The 18,249-nt window shown below is 46.1% G+C and overlaps 1 protein-coding gene across 4 annotated transcripts in view; it reads left to right on the plus strand.

Moving 5' to 3' along the window:
- Positions 1-18,249, plus strand: part of GFPT1 (glutamine--fructose-6-phosphate transaminase 1) — a 63,900-nt gene that overhangs the window by 13,468 nt on the left and 32,183 nt on the right. For all 4 annotated transcript variants that reach the window (XM_089773863.1, XM_075910965.2, XM_089773864.1 and 1 more), the window contains exons 2-5: positions 4,446-4,553; positions 5,208-5,315; positions 14,353-14,478; positions 17,602-17,660. In XM_089773863.1, coding sequence (XP_089629989.1) covers positions 4,446-4,553; positions 5,208-5,315; positions 14,353-14,478; positions 17,602-17,660 — 401 coding nt within the window. The remainder of the gene's footprint in view (positions 1-4,445; positions 4,554-5,207; positions 5,316-14,352; positions 14,479-17,601; positions 17,661-18,249) is intronic.

Raw genomic sequence — 18,249 nt, forward strand, 5'->3', positions numbered from 1 at the left:
CCTGGGGGAAGGGTGGTGACTCGTCAGCTGAACGTGAGCGCCCAGTGCCATGCTGTGGCCAAAGTAGCTATTGCAATCCTGAGATACACAACCAGGAGTCTTGAGTCAGAGCAGAGAGATTATTTTCTCTCTGAACTTGGCACTAGTGCGACTAGTGATTTAGTTGGAGTTGGTCCTACTTTGGGTAGGGGGCTGTAGTTGATGACTCCTGAGGTCTCTTCCTGCCCTAGGGTTTTATGATTCTATATCTGCTGCTGAAATGCCATGGCCAGTTCTGGTGCCTGCAATTCAAGGGGGATGTGGATACATTGGAAGAGCCATAAGAATGATTAAAGGATTAGAGAGCCTGCCTCAGGTGTGATGGAGTCAAGGAATTCAATATATTTATCTAAACACAAGGAGAAGGTTAAAGAGTGACTTAATTACCAAGTTATAAGTGTCTACCTGGGGAACAAATATAATGGGCTGGTCAGTTGAGCAGAGAATATCTAACACGATGCAATGGCTAGAAGTTGTAGCTAGATACATTCAGACTGGAAATCTGTGAATCAGAGCAACTTCCCTGGCAGATTCCCACAGGGCTCCAAAAGTAATGAGCTTGTTAGAGTGCCCAAGACTTCCAGGCTCTTAACTGCAGTAGGGCCCAGGGAAGCTAGTCAGGGTGCTGGTGGAACCTGTCTGATTTCCCTGGTATTTGCATGAAAATCACATGTCCTTGGGGAATGTTTAGATTTCAGCAAAATTAGCATTTTCTGACAAAAGAACACACTCCTCTTTGGGCAGCTCCACCAAGAATGCTCCAAACAGCTGCAAAGAGCTAATTACCCAGCACACACACACTATTCAAGGGGATAAAAAGATATCAGCTAATCTAGCCCTGGGTAGAGTAGGAAATTGTTCCTGTGGTTTTCCTTTGTGAGAACGGGATGCTTCTGGAATTTAGCAAAAATGGGAAAACTTAAAAAACGACTAGACTAGCAGCACCGTAAAGACTAACACAACGTGTAGATGGTATGGGCACATACCACTTTCATGGGCACAACCCACTTAGCAAAAATGGTTTTTATAGCTTCCATTAAATAGTGGTGTTGTAGTGGGTTAAATATCTACGGCACCCCCTCTTAGAGGTGGCAGCATTTTGGTGCTCATGGAAATAATCCCTTTGCTGGCCAGGACTTTACCCTGGGCTCTCGCTCCTCAGCAGCCACTAGAGTTGCCAGATGGTTGAAACAGTAATACCGAACCCCCCCCCCCCCCCAAAAAACCCAACACCGTGAAAAAGTTCTGTTGAAGGGGAAAAAAACCAGGAGATCAAAAAAAAAGGACTCCAAGGACTTATTAATATCCCTTCAAGTGCAGGATAGGAACAGGGGAGCGGTTGAGCACTACGACCAGGGAGAGCATTGCTTACCCTAGGTCTTTTGGCTGGTAGCCATTTTGTACAGGCAGCCTTGCGGAACCAGATAAGCGGGGGGCTGGGGTGGTTGGGAGGTTCGGGTGGGAGGGAGGAGGAGGCCAGGCGCTGAGTGTTTGAAGGGTTGCTAAGTGCCCAGCATTTTCGCCTCCTGTCTGGGGAAAAATTCAGAAAATACCAGACTGTCTGGGTGAATACCGGACACCTGGCAACCCTAGGCCAGAAACAGAGGATCTGCAGGGCAGATTGTAATTTCAGACAAGGCTGCACAGCCTCCTTGTTTTCAAAGTGTGTCTAGGGTACCCCAGCATTCCTTTACCTCGGGGTGCCCTACGGCGGTCAAGGGGTACTGCTTACCCTGTAAACATTCGCCTTGCTGGCATGCTTACAAGGGTAACCCGGTAACTGGAGGCCTGGCCCAGCTGGAGCAGCACAGCAGGCCCTGCCCGGCCAGAGCAGCCCCCCCTCCCATAGTGCAGTAAGCTGGGAGCAGCTTGTGGTGCAGTATGGCAGGCCCTGCCAGGTTGGAGCAGCCCCACAGTAGGGCCGGCCCCACCTGCGGCACAGTGCAGCCAGCCCTGCTGGGCCCGGCCGAAGCAAGCCCCCTCCTCCCCACAGGGTTCTGGTTAAATGGTTAAACAGGGCATGTGGGAAGCTGCTGCTTCTGAGTAGCTTGAAGGGATTGAGACAGAAAGAAGAGGACCTTCTCCGTCCTGTGTTTGCTACCACCGAGAGGAAGAGGAGGAAATAGCAGAGCATCACTGGCAGCAGAAGGAGAAGACAAAACCTCCCTTTTGGCTAGTCTTCTTCGCGTCTAGGGGTACGTCTAGACTACATGCCTCTGGCGACAGGCATGTGGATTAGGCTATCCGGCATAGGAAAATGAAACAGCGATTTAAATAATCGCCGCTTCATTTAAATTTAAGTGGCTGCTGCGCTGAGCCGATCAGCTGTTTGTCAGCTCAGTGCGGTAGTCTGGATGCTCCGCGATCGACATCAAAGGCATTTGTCAACCTCCCAGGTAAACCTCATCCCAGGAGTCATACCTGGGAGTCGACAAATGTCTTTGATGTCGACCGTGGAGTGTCCAGACTACAGCACTGAGCTGACAAACAGCTGATCGGCTCAGCGCGGCAGCCATTTAAATTTAAATGAAGTAGCAATTATTTAAATCGCTGCTTCATTTTCCTATGCCTGGTAGCCTAATCCACATGCCTCTGTCGCCAGAGGCATGTAGTCTAGACGTACCCTTTGTGTGGAAGCAAGGCCTTGTGGGTGAGCAGACAGAAGCTTCCCTTCCATGCCATCAACTTGGAGGTGGAAAACCCCAGGCTTGCCTGACACCCACAAACTGAGGTCTGTAGAAAAGAGGATTGGGAGATGGTCACATGGGTGTTGCCTGCAAGTCCCATCTTATCTGGTTGTCTTGCCTGTGGGAAATAGGTTTCTGGTAAACCTTTCAAGGCTTAGTAACATGAGCTTCAGTGCCTCTGTAAACCCTGAAATCTCTGCTCACACTTCTCAGTATATAAAAGAAGTGATTAGACAGGTTTGAGTGCTAGGACAGTGATTCACCGTCTGTGGACCCCTGGTGGTCCACTACAGTGTTGCAGAGGATCCATGGAAAGTTTAAAAATAAGGGTTGGGTCCACCACAGTGGGCTCGATCCTTACTTTTCTTTTCCTTGTCTTTTTTTTCTCCCCGGGGGGGAGGGTCCATGACATAGCTTGGAAAGGTGTCCATATGCTTGATAAGGTTGGGAACCACTGATCTGGGACAGTGTCAATAACGATTTGTTTAAGGGCATGGTCTTGCAAGTGCTTACTTAGTCCCTATTTATACAAGTAGATCTGTTGTCTTTGAGTTTTCCTCGCATGTTTAAAGACTACCTTACTGTGGGTAAAGAGGATGGAGACATGCTGATTAAAAAGATAGTCTACATTTTCTGAAATCAGTTAGTATTTGGAGTGCCCTGATTTTGAGTGATCTTAAAAACATCAGTTTTTGGAAATAACAGCATCTATTTTCTGAAAGGGGGGGAAAAAACCCTCTAAGTCTAAGGTGCCTCATGTTGGGAAGTCAAAATTTCATCACTTTCAGAAGTGTACGCAGTAAGCGCGTATTTTAAATTTGCCAAATCGTTGCACTTTCATACTTACCTATTTCTTTTCTTTGTTAAAATTTTAGTGCAGGGTGAAGGAATAGTTTTCTAATACAAATGTTCTTTGTGCAAATAAATGTGGCACTCTGTTACTGCTTCATCACAGTGTCAAGTGGAATCTTTCTGAAAGATCCAAATAATTAAATTTTCATTATAGAGTAGCTTATGTGCATCCATCACCAAAATATCTGAGTGCCTGTCAAGTGTTTAAAAATAGAAATAACAATTTCTCATCTTTCCCAGCCTGTAAGGGAGACACCCTCTAAAATCCTTACAAAGGAATCAAGCTATGAGTGAATGAGTGTTTTGGGTATCTGCGTGAAGAACTTAAGGGGAAGTTGTGTTGAAGAAATAAGTTCTGCATATAGATATTGGGTGGGGAGGGGGGGAATCCTATTCAAGATAATGCTTAAGTAGGTGCTTAAATTAAACATTTGCGTAAGTACTTTACTGAATCTGAACTTCAGTTATGACATTGTTCAGTGAAGGTTGTTCTGTTTTAGGGTACCAAGTCTCATGGTCAAACACCAGCTCACCTGAAAATTCTGTCTCTACCAAGTGTTTCTCTGCTGATTGACTATTTTGTTCCGTTGGTTTTAGAATCAAATACATAGTAGGGATAAGGGTTTAACCTTGGCTTTCCCCATGTAAGCACTGCCCCTTAGAGAACTTAGCATATGTGTAGAAAGGGTAAGAATTTAATAGTACTTTTCTGTGAGAGAATTATAACGTACAGTGGCAAGTGTGAACTACAGTATGGCAGTTCCAACACCTTATCCTTTGTGTTGGACTTCCATGGGCACAACATTCTTGGTGCTCTGTCATCCTGTTAAATGGACCATTCTGAGAATATAACTTTCTATTCTATAGGCATCTTCGCTTATCTAAACTACCATGTTCCCCGGACAAGACGGGAGATCCTGGAGACCCTTATCAAAGGACTTCAGAGACTGGAGTACAGAGGATATGATTCTGCAGGTAGGTCATTTAATAAAGTAACAATTATTTTTGTTTCATATTGTAAATTGCCATTTTACTGGTAGACCTGTTAGGCGGGTGGTAACAAGTCAGACTTTGCTTTCCACTGCTGTCCTGTTTTTTGGAAACTAAAACGCTATTCTACATTGTTGCATCCAGAATATTTAAAAGAAGTTTACTGAGTAGTAATTGCAGTGTTGCATACAAATATTCTCAGTGCCTTTCATTCTAGGATTTGAACATGCCTTTTAAGATAACAAGAGGTTATTTAGTCTTAATTTAAGGGACTTTGTACTATTATTCCTGAGGGGGGAAGAAATAAAAGCAATGTTCTAAAGTTTATTCCTAAGGCCTTGTGGTAATTCATAGACCTAAATTACGCAATGTCAGCATACATAACGCATCTGAAGTCAACGTACTTAGCTCTGCTTACTGCAGTAAGCTGACCGCTGATGCTTTCTTGCCGACTCCGCTTACTTTTCTCATTTTGGTGGAGTAAGTACCGGACTCGATGGGAGAGTGCTTGGCAGTCGATTATATATAGTTTCTATACTAGCTCAACCCCTTAGTGAAGATATGCCCTCCATTTATTTGAATATAGAACACAAACCGTGTAACATAAGTCTCAACTTTGTTGTGTTCTGCGGGAAACAGGTGTGGGAATCGATGGTGGAAATGATAAAGACTGGGAGGCTAATGCCGGTAAAATCCAGCTAATCAAAAAGAAGGGGAAAGTGAAGGCTCTGGATGAAGAAGTTAACAGTATGTATCACATTTTAATTCTTTATTACTTTTCCTTTCCAAAAATATCCTGAGGTTTTCCATGTTACCTACCTTTTAACTGCAATCCCATGTGTGTGGAACTTTATATTATATATATTGAGGTATTGTTTATTCTGTATATTCTGGCCTTAGCGTTCCTTGGGGGGGACAACTTCTGAACAAGGAAGTCTTTGATCCATCAAACTGAGCCTTAATAAAACCATCAACTATCTGTAGGTATACTGCTACACTAACTAGGGTATGTGCTGCTTTACATGGGAGAAAAATGTCTTTAATAGATAGTGGAAGATATGGAAGATGTAACTGAAAATATCAATGAACATTTATGGTGATTTTCTAGGGCAAAGAATTTAAGTCTTCTTTGAGGGTTTGTTCATCATACAATCTGAAACTGAAAAATTTGATTGATCATATTGAATTAATCAGTGTTGTGCTTCTAAAGTAGAAAATTTCAGATCAGTATAGCTTAAGGCCCAAATCCAGCAAAGTACTTAAGCACAAAGTACTTCACATCCAAGAGTAAGGATGTAAAATTTCGATTAATTTGCTAATCAAATAGTCAATGCAATTTTGCATTGATTATTCAATTAGTCGTTAAGGGCGCCTCCACCTTTGAAGTGTAGCAACAGACCTCTACACTTTATAGGTGGGGAGTCCCCAGCTGGCTCCATGCGGCACTGCCGCTTTGAAACAACGTGGGAAGTCTGGGGTCAGTGAAAGAGTCCCCAGCTGACCCCAGGCTGCACGCTACGTTTCAAAGCGGCAGACCACAGGCTCCACATGACGCTACCACTTTGAAGCACCCCCTTTTCTTCCCACTCCCCTTGCTTCCTCTTTCTGATAGAGCTAGCGGGTGGGAGAGGGAAGCGACTAGCCAACTAGCATGTCGACTATCCAATTAGCATTTACTTATTGGATAATCGACTAGTCGTTCACATCGCTACCCAAGAGTAGTTTTATTTAATTCACTAAGATACACAAGTGATTGTGAATGTTAGCTGGATTGGAGCCAATTTAGCTTGATAAATTAAAAACAAAGTTCTCAAAATAGGGAACAACCTTTTAGAAAGAATGGGGGAATCAATTTCAGGGAATGAACTGTACAATGTTTTGTCATTCGAATAAAGCAAAATAGAGAAAATAATATTGCAACATTTAAACTATATCCACACAGAGGTAGATTCTTCTTATTTCAATTCTGAAAACAATCAGGAGAAAATAATCCACTAGCACTTTTTGAATTTAGCCTTAATAAAAAATTGAAAAGTATAAGTGCATATAACAATTGACTGAGTTCCTGAATGGCCTAACTATCAAATAGTGCAAATGTTAGTTTTATCTTGAGGTGTGCAATAGATGAGCTAAGGAATTGGTTAAGAAAAAATACTCATATACTTGTAAGTGGAATTGTCAAATTGATGAGAGCATTAAGTGAGGTATTCTGCTTTCTATTTCTAAATTCTTTATATGCCCTGGATAGAGTCAGATGTTAAATTCGTCACATCTCTTCAGGCAAGAAAACAGCAAGAGTTCTCATATGTGAAACTAAAGAGAAACTGATTTGGTAGCTTTTTAATGTGATTTTTATCAAGCCTGTAGTAGAATCTCATTGATCCAAATTAAATGTGTGGACTGGATCTTAATTCAGCTAAGACCAAAGTATAAATGAACAAGGTTATAGTGTACACAGGTTGAAAGTCTCTTAACTGGGACACTCCACCGGAGGGCTAGTGCTCCGGAGCCCCACGCACGTCAGCAGGAACCTGTTGCAGAGGCTATGGAGCTGCCTTGAGCAGCAGCAGGAGCCAGGCTCTGCAGTGGGAACCTGGTGAGCAGCCGAGGCGGAGGGGCTGCCTCTGGGGGTAGCCGGGGCTGACAAGACAGCAGGGCCAGTAAGAGGGGGCAGCCAGCTGGGAGAGCAGTAGTCGGGCCGGGGCAGGAGGAGGCTGGGGGCCAGAAATGATCATAGTTGGTCTGGCAAAATCCCTCATCTGGGACCGGTCAAGTCCCGAGGGTGCCAGACCAGGGCAGTCCAACCTGTATATTCAATAACAAAGAAAGACAGTGGAATAATGGTAAGATTTAATAAGCACTTAGGGTAAAATGATGCTTTCCAACTAAAAACAACAAAGAAATCTATATTATGGTCTATGAAAAGCTATTAAGAGGAAGAGAGAAACGGTAATCTCTGGACAAAGTTCTATATAGAAAAGACTAATCTGATACTTTTCAGCCACTAAATTGTTACTGCTCGAGATTCTAATTTAATATTGTGTAAAGTGATTATGCTTGGTCAGGCAGAGCTAATATTTCAGTAGCGTCAATGGGCGAACAGGTGGGACACAAGGGATGAAAAGAAAATTGGATGACTTGTTAAAGGTTATTTTCTTTTGAGAATAAAAAGGCCTGGAATCACGTGACCACTATTTTGTTAGTTTCTTTATATGTATGTGCAATAGACTGAAGGCCAAATAGTAAGCTGGAAGGGATTTGGGGGAGAGGGTGTTGATAGCTTTGTCACAGACATCTACAGTAATAATTTTCTGACAGGCATGCCACAGCCTGCTTGGAGAATGGAAGGCACAGTGCAAGCCTGCTGCTGATTGCTGTATTGTATGATGATTCACTAATGGTTGTACTTCCCTTGTCCAGTATCCTCAGGACCTGGCTGGTCCCCAACCAAGGAATTTGCTGGACCTGGGGAGGTCAGTTACAGCTCCTCTGCTGCCACTGGTGGTGGGGCTCTACTCTGGCAGCAGCTGAGGGCCCAGCATTGACCAGTCGGGGAGGGAGGGAGGCACTCGGGAGAAAAGGCAGGGTGGATATGGGACCCTACGAATCATAGATTCATAGAACTGGAAGAGACCTCAGAAGGTCATCAGGTCCAGCCCCCTGCTCTAGGCAGGACCAATTCCAACTAAATCAACCCAGCCAGGGCTTTGTCAAGCCGAGACTTAAACACCTCTAGGGATGGAGACTCCACTACTTCCCTAGGTAACCCATTCCAAAGCTTCACCACCCTCCTAGTGAAATAGTTTTTCCTAATATCCAACCTGGACCTCTCCCACCACAACTTGAGACCAGTGCTCCTTGTTCTGCCATCTGTCACTACTGAGACAGCCTCTCTCCATCCTCTTGGGAACCTCCCTTCAGGAAGTTGAAGGCTGCTATCAAATCCCCCCTCACTCTTCGCTTCTGCAGACTAAACAGACCCAAGTCCCTCAGCCTCTCCTCATAAGTCATATGCTCCAGCCCCCTAATAATTTTGGTTGCCCTCCGCTGGGCCCTCTCCAATGCGTCCACATCCTTTTTGTAGTGGGGGGCCCAGAACTGGACACAATACTCCAGATGCGGCCTCACCAAAGCCGAATAAAGGGGAATGATGACATCTCTGTATCTGCTGGCAATGCTCCTGTTAATGCACCTTAGTATGCCATTAGCCTTCTTGGATACAAGGGCACCCTGTTGACTCTCATCTAGCTTCTCATCCACTGTAACCCCAGGTCCTTTTCTGCAGAACTACTACTTAACCGGTTGGTCCCCAGCCTGTAACATTGCTTGGGATTCTTCCGTCCCAAGTGCAGGACTCTACACTTGTCCTTGTTGAACCTCATCAGATTTCTTATGGCCCAATCCTCCAATTTGTCGAAGTCATTCTGGACCCTATCTCTGCCCTTAAGTGTATCTACCTCTCCCCCCCAGCTTAGTGTCATCCGCAAACTTGCTGAGGGTGCAATCCATCCCCTCATCCAGATCATTAATAAAGATATTGAACAAAACCGGTCCTAGAACCGAACGTTGGGGCACTCCGCTAGAAACCGACCACCATCCTGACATCAAGCCATTGATCACTACCCGCTGGGCCCGGCCTTCTAGCCATCTTTTTATCCATTTTACCGTCCACTTATCCAATCCACAATCCCTTAACTTGCTGGCAAGAATATTGTGGGAGACCGTATCAAAAGCCTTGCTAAAGTCAAAATATATAACATCCACTGACTTCCCCGTGTCCACCGAGCCAGTTACCTCATCATAGAAGCTAATCAGATTGGTCAGGCACGACTTGCCCTTTGTGAATCCATGCTGACTATTCCTAATCACTTTCCTCTCATCCAACTGCCTCAATATGGATTCCTTAAGGATCCCTTCCATGATTTTTCCAGGAACCGAGGTAAGACTGACCGGCCTATAGTTCCCTGGATCATCCTTCTTCCCTTTTTTGAAGATGGGCACTACATTTGCCTTTTTCCAGTCATCCGGGATTTCTCCCGATCTCCACGACTTTTCAAAGATAATAGCCAAAGGCTCCACAATGACATTTGCCAACTCCCTCAGTACCCTCGGATGCACTAAGTCCGGACCCATGGATTTATGTACGTTTAGCTTTTCTAAATAGTTCCTAACCTGTTCTTTACCCACCATGGACTGTCCATCTTCATCTTGTGTCACTTGGCACAGAAGTCCAGGAGCTGACCTTGTCTGTGAATACAGAGGCAAAGAAAGCATTGAGTACTTCAGCTTTCCCCACATCATCTGTCACTAGGTTACCTCCTTCATCCATTAGGGGCCGCACACCCTCTCTGATCACCTTCTTGTTAACATGCCTGTAGAAACCTTTCTTGTTATCCTTCACATCCTTAGCCAGTCGCAATTCCATTTGCGCTTTCGCCTTCCTGATAACCCCCCGGCATTCTCGAGCTATACCTTTAAACTCCTCCCTGGTCATTTGTCCAAGTTTCCACTCTTCGTAAGCTTTCTTTTTGTGCTTACGTTCAACAAGGATTTCCCCTGTAAGCCACTCCTACCATGTTTGCCTCTCTTGCTACGCATCGGGATGGTTTCTTTCTGTGCCTTCAGTAAGGCTTCTTTAAAATACTGCCAGCTGTCCTGGACTCCTTTCCCCTTCATGTTAACATCCCAGGGGATTCTGCCCATCAGATCTCGGAGGGAGTCAAAATCTGCTTTTTTGAAGTCCAAGGTGTGTATTTTACTACTCTCTTTTCTTCCTTTGGTCAGGATCCTGAAATCTGCCATCTCATGATCACTGCTTCCCAGGTTGTCACCAACCTCCACTTCCCCTATTAGTTCCTCCCTGTTTGTGAGCAGAAGGTCAAGCTGCGCACGGCCCCTGGTCGGATCCTTCAGCACCTGTGTCAAGAAGTTATCCCCAACATTCTCCAAAAACTTCCTGGGTTGCCTGTGTACTGCCGTATAGGTTTCCCAGCAGATGTCAGGGTGATTAAAGTCCCCCACGAGAACCAGGGCCTGCGATCTGGAAGCTTCGCTCAGTTGTCCGAAGAAAGCCTCATCTACCTCATCCACCTGATTCGGTGGCCTGTAGCAAACACCAACCACAACGTCAATGCTGTTATTTGCTCCTTTAAACTTAACCCATAGACTGTCAACAGGTTTTTCTCCCTCTTTATACTGGAGTTCAGAGCAATCATAGTGCTCTCTTACATATAGTGCAACTCCTCCTCCTTTTCTCCCCTGCCTGTTGTTCCTGAACAGTCTGTACCCTTCCATGACAGCGCTCCAGTCATGCGAGTCATCCCACCAAGTCTCTGTTATCCCAATTAAATCATATTTCTTGGTCTGGGCCAGGGCCTCCAGTTCTTCCTGTTTGTTGCCCAGGCTTCTCGCATTAGTGTATAAACACTTCAGGTAACCAGTTGATTGCATCTTCTCCATTCAAAACATGGGTCCTCCTTTCTTGCCCCTTCCTCTCTGCATTTCTTCCCGGTATCCGACTTTCCCATTCCCCTCAGGGTTTTGGTCACTGTCCCCCGACGAACCTAGTTTAAAGCCTCCTCACTAGGTTTGCAAGCCTGCCTGCGAAGATGCTCCTTCCTCTCTTTGTTAGGTGGATTCCATCTCTTCCTAACAATCCTTGCGCCTGGAACAGAGTCCCATGGTCGAAGAAACCAAAGCCCTCTCTGCGACACCATCTGCGCAACCACGCATTTACGTCCTCAATTCGACGATCCCTGCCCAGTCCTTTCCCTTCAACAGGGAGGATGGACGAGAACACCACTTGCGCTCCAAATTCTTGGATCCTTCTTCCTAGCGCTACATAATCCACAGTAACACGCTCAAGATCATTCTTGGCCGTATCATCAGTTCCCACGTGGAGAAGCAGGAAGGGGTAGTGATCCGAAGGTTTGATCAGCTTGGTAAGCCTCTCAGTGACATCCCGAATGCGAGCTCCCGGTAAGCAGCCCACCTCTCGAGATTCCAGACCCGGACGGCAGAGGGATGGCTCAGTCCCTCTTAGGAGGGAGTCCCCGACCACCACCACCCATCGTTTCCTTTTGGGGGTGGTGGCCGTGGAACCCCCATCCGTAGGACTACGCATCCCATGCCTTCCAGGAGATGGTGTTCCCTTCTGGTTTCTTCCTTGTGAGGTCCCTTCCAGAGCTTTCAGCACTGCAGAGCCTGTGGAGAGAGTTTGAAAGCGATTGCTTACCTCTATAGCATCGGGGGATTCCCATGCTGGCCTTTTTCCCCTTCTAGAAGTTACATGCTGCCAGTTCTCTTCTTGGTCACGTACTGCCCTCTCTGGCTCTTCTGCCTGCTGTGCTTGAAGGATTAAATGCTGCCTTCTATCGAGGAAGTCTTCATCCTCTCTGATCGAGCGTAGGGTTGACACTTGGGCCTCCAGTCCTCTAATTTTTTCTTCCAAAATGTCGACCAGCTTGCACTTGGTGCAGATGAAATCCGTTCTTTCTTCCGGGAGGAAGACAAACATGGCACACGCTGTGCAGGTAACAACAGCAGACCCATCACCATCCATCGCTACTGTCCTGGAAAAGGGATTTAAAAAGAAAGGCAAGAGAACCTCCGGCCCTTCTCTCTCCCCTTCCCAACTCCCTCTCAAAACTCCCTGTTCGCACTCACCTGTTCGCAAGCTCCTTGGTTGCTTGCCCACTGCCTTATAAAGCCCTGGAGTGCCTGAAAGCCCCTCCCCCTACCAAGGCTCAGCCAATCAGCAGAGGCTTCTAGAATTTTAATTAGAGATAAAATAAACTTTAATTAGAAGCCAACAGTTCCCACCTGCCAATCACAGCACAAACTCCATCAAGGGGAGGGGGAGGAGGAGGGCAGAGGGGAGGTGGGGGGGAAAAAAAGCCTCACTCTCAAACACAGGGGTAAATAAATAAATAAACAAAAAACAAAAAAGAACACACACCAACCCTCACTCACAAACACAAGCTCAGCACACAGCAAGAAAGCCCCAAACACAACACGCACTTCCCTCAAGAGTCCTGTATCTGCTTCTCCTTCACCTGGAGAACTCCCTCTCAAAATTCCCTGTTAGCACTCACCTGTTTGGAATGCAGTCCCGCCGCAGCCGAGCTGTACTCCCGGCTCATGCCACTGGCTCTGGGGCTGTATTGCTGGCCCTCAGCCCCAGGGGTCTTCCCCTGAGCGTTCCCCTTCCTACTCCTCCCTCTGACTCCCTCCCTGAGCTGCAGCAGACCAGGAGCTCTGAGAGGGTGGGGGAGGAGTTGCTGAGTCAGGGCCCGGCTTTTCCCTGTGAGTGCTCCAGCCTGGGAACCCCCGAGAGATGCCATAGAAGTCGAACCTGTTCTTGGTATGTGAGCTCTTACTCCGTTTACAGGTTTCTGCCCTGTTCTGGCTGAAGTTTTTGTGAAAAAGGCTTGATTGTCCGTTTGTAGCCTTTAGAGGACACTAAATTGTTGTGTAAGGGATGTTAGTGTATAACTCATTAACCATTTATCCCAATGCTGATGCAAGAGCTGCCCGCCTGGCTCCCAGGAGGAGGCTTCACTGTGGGCTTTGCAGTATAAAGCTAAATTCGCAGCGCAGGTAACAGTGAAACCACTGATGTTTTCAGCGATTACATTTGTTACCCTGCATGATTTATAGCATCCCTAGTTGTCTGACAAGTTTTATGTTTTACTAAGAAGTGTTATGAACGTGTTAATAGCTCATTGTGTGTGCTTTTGAGAATTATGATCCTAGTTTTGTAAGTCTTTCCCATTGTTGCACAATCACGTTCCCGTTGGTTTGTTGGTTAATAAAAGCATGTGAAAGCTACTCAAATAAAATTCACAGGTATTTCCGCAGCATGCAGAAGAAACTGTTATCAGAGTTGAAAATGTTCTCAGGAGAAAAAAATGTGTGTGTAAACAATTTTCAGATGGCTTCTTATTGAGGACTGAGTGGCAAAATAAGTGAACTCCTGAAACCCTGTCTATACTAACCCCGGTCATCAATCTAATCTACATCACTTCAGCTAATAGCATTGCTAAAGTCCAACATACTTATTGTAGTGTCTTGTGTGTGGTAAGGTCAACGAGAGAACGCTCAGAGATCGATTTATCGTGGCTAAGCAGACCTGATAAATCAACAGCTGCTGTATCGTTGCAGCATTGATCCCTGGCATAGTGGAAACAAGCTCCGAGACAGAGAGATTCTTGGTGAAAACCAAAAGACTTGTTGTAAATGTCCTGGTGTTGGGATACGTTTTGCCCTAATACAAGCTTAGGGAATATTCCACACCTGGCTCACAGACAGCTTTGATTTTCATAGGCAATATTCAGAATGCTCCACTCTTATTTTCAGGAAGTGTATGGGCCTAGAAGAAAATAAATTAATCAATTTATATTAAAACATCGACAGTTACATTAAACGTTTGATCTTTGATGCTGCAAACCTTTACTCGAGTCAGCGGTACTAATCAATAAAGTGGCTCCAATGAAGGGGGCACAGGATGTGTGTATCATATGGAAAATCCTTGATTATATGAGAAATCATCATTTTATTGGCTTGGGCCTTGAACGTGGTCTTGACTGCAATAACCATACCTGGTGTTTTGCTTACATTGTGCTCATAATTTTCTGATTTATATTTTTACTTGAATATTTCAGTGTCTATGTAACTTCCTGCATTGCCTGTTAGGCGCACAAAGTCAGACCCATCTCTTAGGTAGGCTTTAGTGTGAATTAGTTCATTTCCTAATAATGTGACATTTTTGCATTTCTGTCTGCAGAGCAACAAGATATGGACCTGGATATCGAGTTTGATGTACATCTTGGCATCGCACATACCCGATGGGCTACTCATGGTGAGCCCAGTCCCGTCAACAGCCACCCTCAGCGCTCAGATAAAAATAATGGTAAGCCGGCGTTATTTGTGTGAACGGAGAGAGTAAAGGAAATCGGAGCAGTGAATATGCTCTTGCAAACTGCCACTTATTCAATACTTCCAGGGCAGTAGTAGGCAACCTGCGGCCCTTTGGGGATCTATGTGTGGCCCATGAGACATTTAGTTTACTGCTGCCCATGCGCAGGGTTACCAGACTCCGCTGCTTTTCATCTGCGTAGCTTTTTCCCACTGGTATTACCAAAGTGACACACACATGAAGCGAGGTGCATGCTGATTGCACACAACACTGACTGTGAGAGCCGTGCGCTCCCTCTGCATCCAAAGCGCTGCTACGGTTCATTCTAGGTATATAAATGCAGTTGGCAAAACTGCCCTATATCCTCTTGGCTATGACCATCTTGCAGCCCCTTGGGATGAAGGAGGATCACTCATACACTACTCACTAGCCTAGGTTGCCTTTCACATGCCAAGGGGGTTCATACTGAAATTCCATTGGTGCAGTGTGGTCTGTCCCTCTTTGAAAGCACGTGCTTGGAGGCAGAGCATACAGAATACATATTCTGTTTCAAGCTGTGGTCTTCATCTTGCTTCTTTTGAAGCCCACAGGCATTTGGCCATTGACCTCAATGAGAACAGCTCCAGCCTATTTTATCATTGGCATTGGTCCTGCCTTGGGCAGGGGACTGGACTTGATGACCTCCTGAGGTCTCTTCCAGCTCTAGGATTCTAGGATTGTTATTGTTATAAGTCATTTCATCTATGCACCAGCTTGAATCTCAAGTGCTTTACAGACAGTGATAATTTACTTGTGTCATTATTAGCATTCTCACTTACTGATGAGGAAAAATCAGAAAAAGCAAGGTGATTTGTGGCAGAGCTGGGTGTAAGAACAAGAGTACTTAGTGCTTTCTGTTCCATTATCTCAAACCCCTTACAAAGGAAGGCAGTATCATTGTCCCCATTCTAAGGATGGGGAAACTGAGGCACAGAGGTGAAATTATTTGCCCACGGTCACCTGGCAGCCCAGTGGCAGAGCTGGGAATAGAACCTGGATCTCCTGTTCCTCATCCTCCATCTGTTAAACTAATTTTAGGTGATTTCAGTGTTGTGTCAAATGGTGGTTCAGTAAAAACTGTTGGGATTAAAAGACAAGGCCAAGATATTTGGAATTCCTGGAGATGTTACCAGTTAGTTTATGAAGATTTTCAAATGGAATAAATTGTGCTGACCATCCTATTTGTAGTGTAAAATAAAAAAACAAACCCGAGATACAATAGTACAGGTTGGACCTCCCTTATCCTGCACCTTTGGGGCCTGATTCATCCTGAGTGAGGCCTCCCGGAACACTCCCCTTACCTGCAGTTGGCTCCTCTCCGGCCCCACTACCACTGGACTCCAGCCTGCAGGGCCTGGACTTAGTTTCCAGTTCACTGAGGCTCCCTGAAGATGGAGCTTCCAAGCCACCATGGCCCCATTTCTCCCACACCTGGCTGAGGCTCCCTTGGGACAGGGTTCGCCGGTGCCACTCCTGGGCTCCCGGGGGATGGGTCTCCCAGCCAGTTCGTGCTCTGGGGCTCTCTGATCTGGCAACATCCACGATCCTGCTGGACCACAGATGTTGCTGGACCAGAGAGTCCTGGATTTCGTAGGTTCAACCTGCAGCTTGTATAAAAAGGATCATCTCTAATTATATATTGTTGAGACGAGTACTGCTCATAAATTTGTTACAAGCAGATATTAAATATATTCTGTAATCTTCTGGTCACAAGATTTCTGCATAATTATTGTGTATGTTTAGCATCCTCAGCACTAAGACCTGATTTGATAAGCATGACTAACAATATTGGGTAATGGGCACATATGAAGGCTAGCCTAGATTCTCCTCTTCTACATTAGAAAAATTACCTCTATTTTGAATTGCATGCAATGATACTAAGAAAACATTGTTAGAGGAGTTGGTATTACTAATACACAGTGTATCACTGTGGCAGCTGTCTTTATTAAATACAGTAAAACTCCATTGGTCCGGCACTCCTGATGGTCCAGCACCATCAGGAACCCGGAAGTACTCCGGGCAGCCAGACCATTAGAGCTGCTCTGCCCCCGGCTTCCCCTATTCAGCCGCTGCTGAAACTGACCAGCGGCTGAATCGGGGAAGCTGGGGGCAGAGCAGCTGGAGTGCTGCCAGTAGGTCCCGTAGCGTTGCCCCTTGGCGCTGCGGGACCAACCTGGCAGCACCCCAGCTGTCCCCGATTCAGCCGTTGCTGAAACTGACCAGCGGCTGCCTCGGGCTTCCCGGAGTCAGCTGCTGGTCAGTTTCAGCTGCGGCTGACTTGGGGACGCCTCGGGCAGAGCAGCTGGGGTGCTGCCGGGTTGGTCCGGTAGTGCCGCCCCTTGGCGCTGCGGGACCAACCCAGCAGCACCCCAGCTGCTCTGCCCCAGGCGTCCCCAAGAGCAACTGAGGTGCTGCCGGGTTGATCTCACAGCGCCAAGAGGCGGCGCTACTGGACCAACCCTGCAGCACCCCAGCTGCTCTGCCACAGGCGTCCTGACTCAGCTGCTGCTGAAACTGACCAGCAGCGGCTGAATCGGGGACACCTGGGGCAGAGCCTGAATATCGGAAGGGGGGGCTATGAGGGGTCTGGGGTGGCATCCCCCCACACCACCTTAGACCCCTCATAGCCCCCCCTTCGGATAGTCCGGCATATCTGATAATCCGGCACCCCCTGGGTCCTAAAGGTGCCGGATTATCGGAAGTTTACTGTACATTTTAAAAACGCATGGAAGTTAAATAAGCTGCCCTCAAAAGAGAACAGATTGGTGAGTTTTCTTTGTAATATTTGCTCTGAAAAGGTTATTTGGTGGTGTGAGAACTCTACTCCAACACATGGAGAACAGGACTAGGAATTGGAACTTACGGGTTTTACTCCTGGACAACTTAGAATAGTCCTTGCCAACAGCAGGGAATCTGTGCAAAGTACTTGCTGTGTATTACAGAAACTGCTCACTATTTTGATGCTGCTACTGTTGTCTAAGTAGGCTTATTAGAATAAAATATTTCATGTGCTGTTATTGTCTATGTAAAGTATTTATATCGTAGACCTGAGTAACATTTTTTATGATTATTCACTAGAATTTATTGTTATCCACAATGGCATTATAACCAACTACAAAGACCTGAGAAAGTTTTTGGTAAGTAAAGCTAGCTGTGCGCCTGAGCTGTGGGAAAAAGTTATAATGGCACCCCATGCTAGTTGAACCTCAAAGTCCTTGCATTAGCTGCCTAAATGTCTTGCCCCAGAGGCGAATAGTGCCCAGTGATTTCAACGTACAAACGTGGAAACTCTTCTGAGACAGGTGAAGGCTTCATGGCTATTGTGGTGACCATGGGATGATCTCAGGTGGTCATAAACTCTGCCCATCTGGCCGTCCCTGTGTTGATTTGATTTGTGGGTGGAGCTTAGAGGCCTTAGGGGTAGCTATCCCCCTCCTCAGGTCATGGATCGATCACACTGTCCCGTGTATGAGGTTGAGAACACTCTCTTTCAGGATGAAGGATCTGTTTTCATGTGCTGGCCTTTGGCGGTAATGGAAATAATATGCCAGCTGGCCATTCTGTTCACAGGACTTCATAACCCTTTGATTATGCTGTCAACAGTGGGGCCCTGAACCCAGTTTCATACATCAAGAGCACCCTGATGTATAGTAGCATGAGAGAGATTATGCGAGGGAGAGGGCACCCGTGGAGATTCTTATTATGTACAAGGCTGGCTGAGACGAC

This window comes from Pelodiscus sinensis, chromosome 28 (assembly GCF_052426305.1).
Source record: "Pelodiscus sinensis isolate ZL-2025 chromosome 28, ASM5242630v1, whole genome shotgun sequence".
NCBI classification, from domain to species: Eukaryota; Metazoa; Chordata; order Testudines; family Trionychidae; genus Pelodiscus; species Pelodiscus sinensis.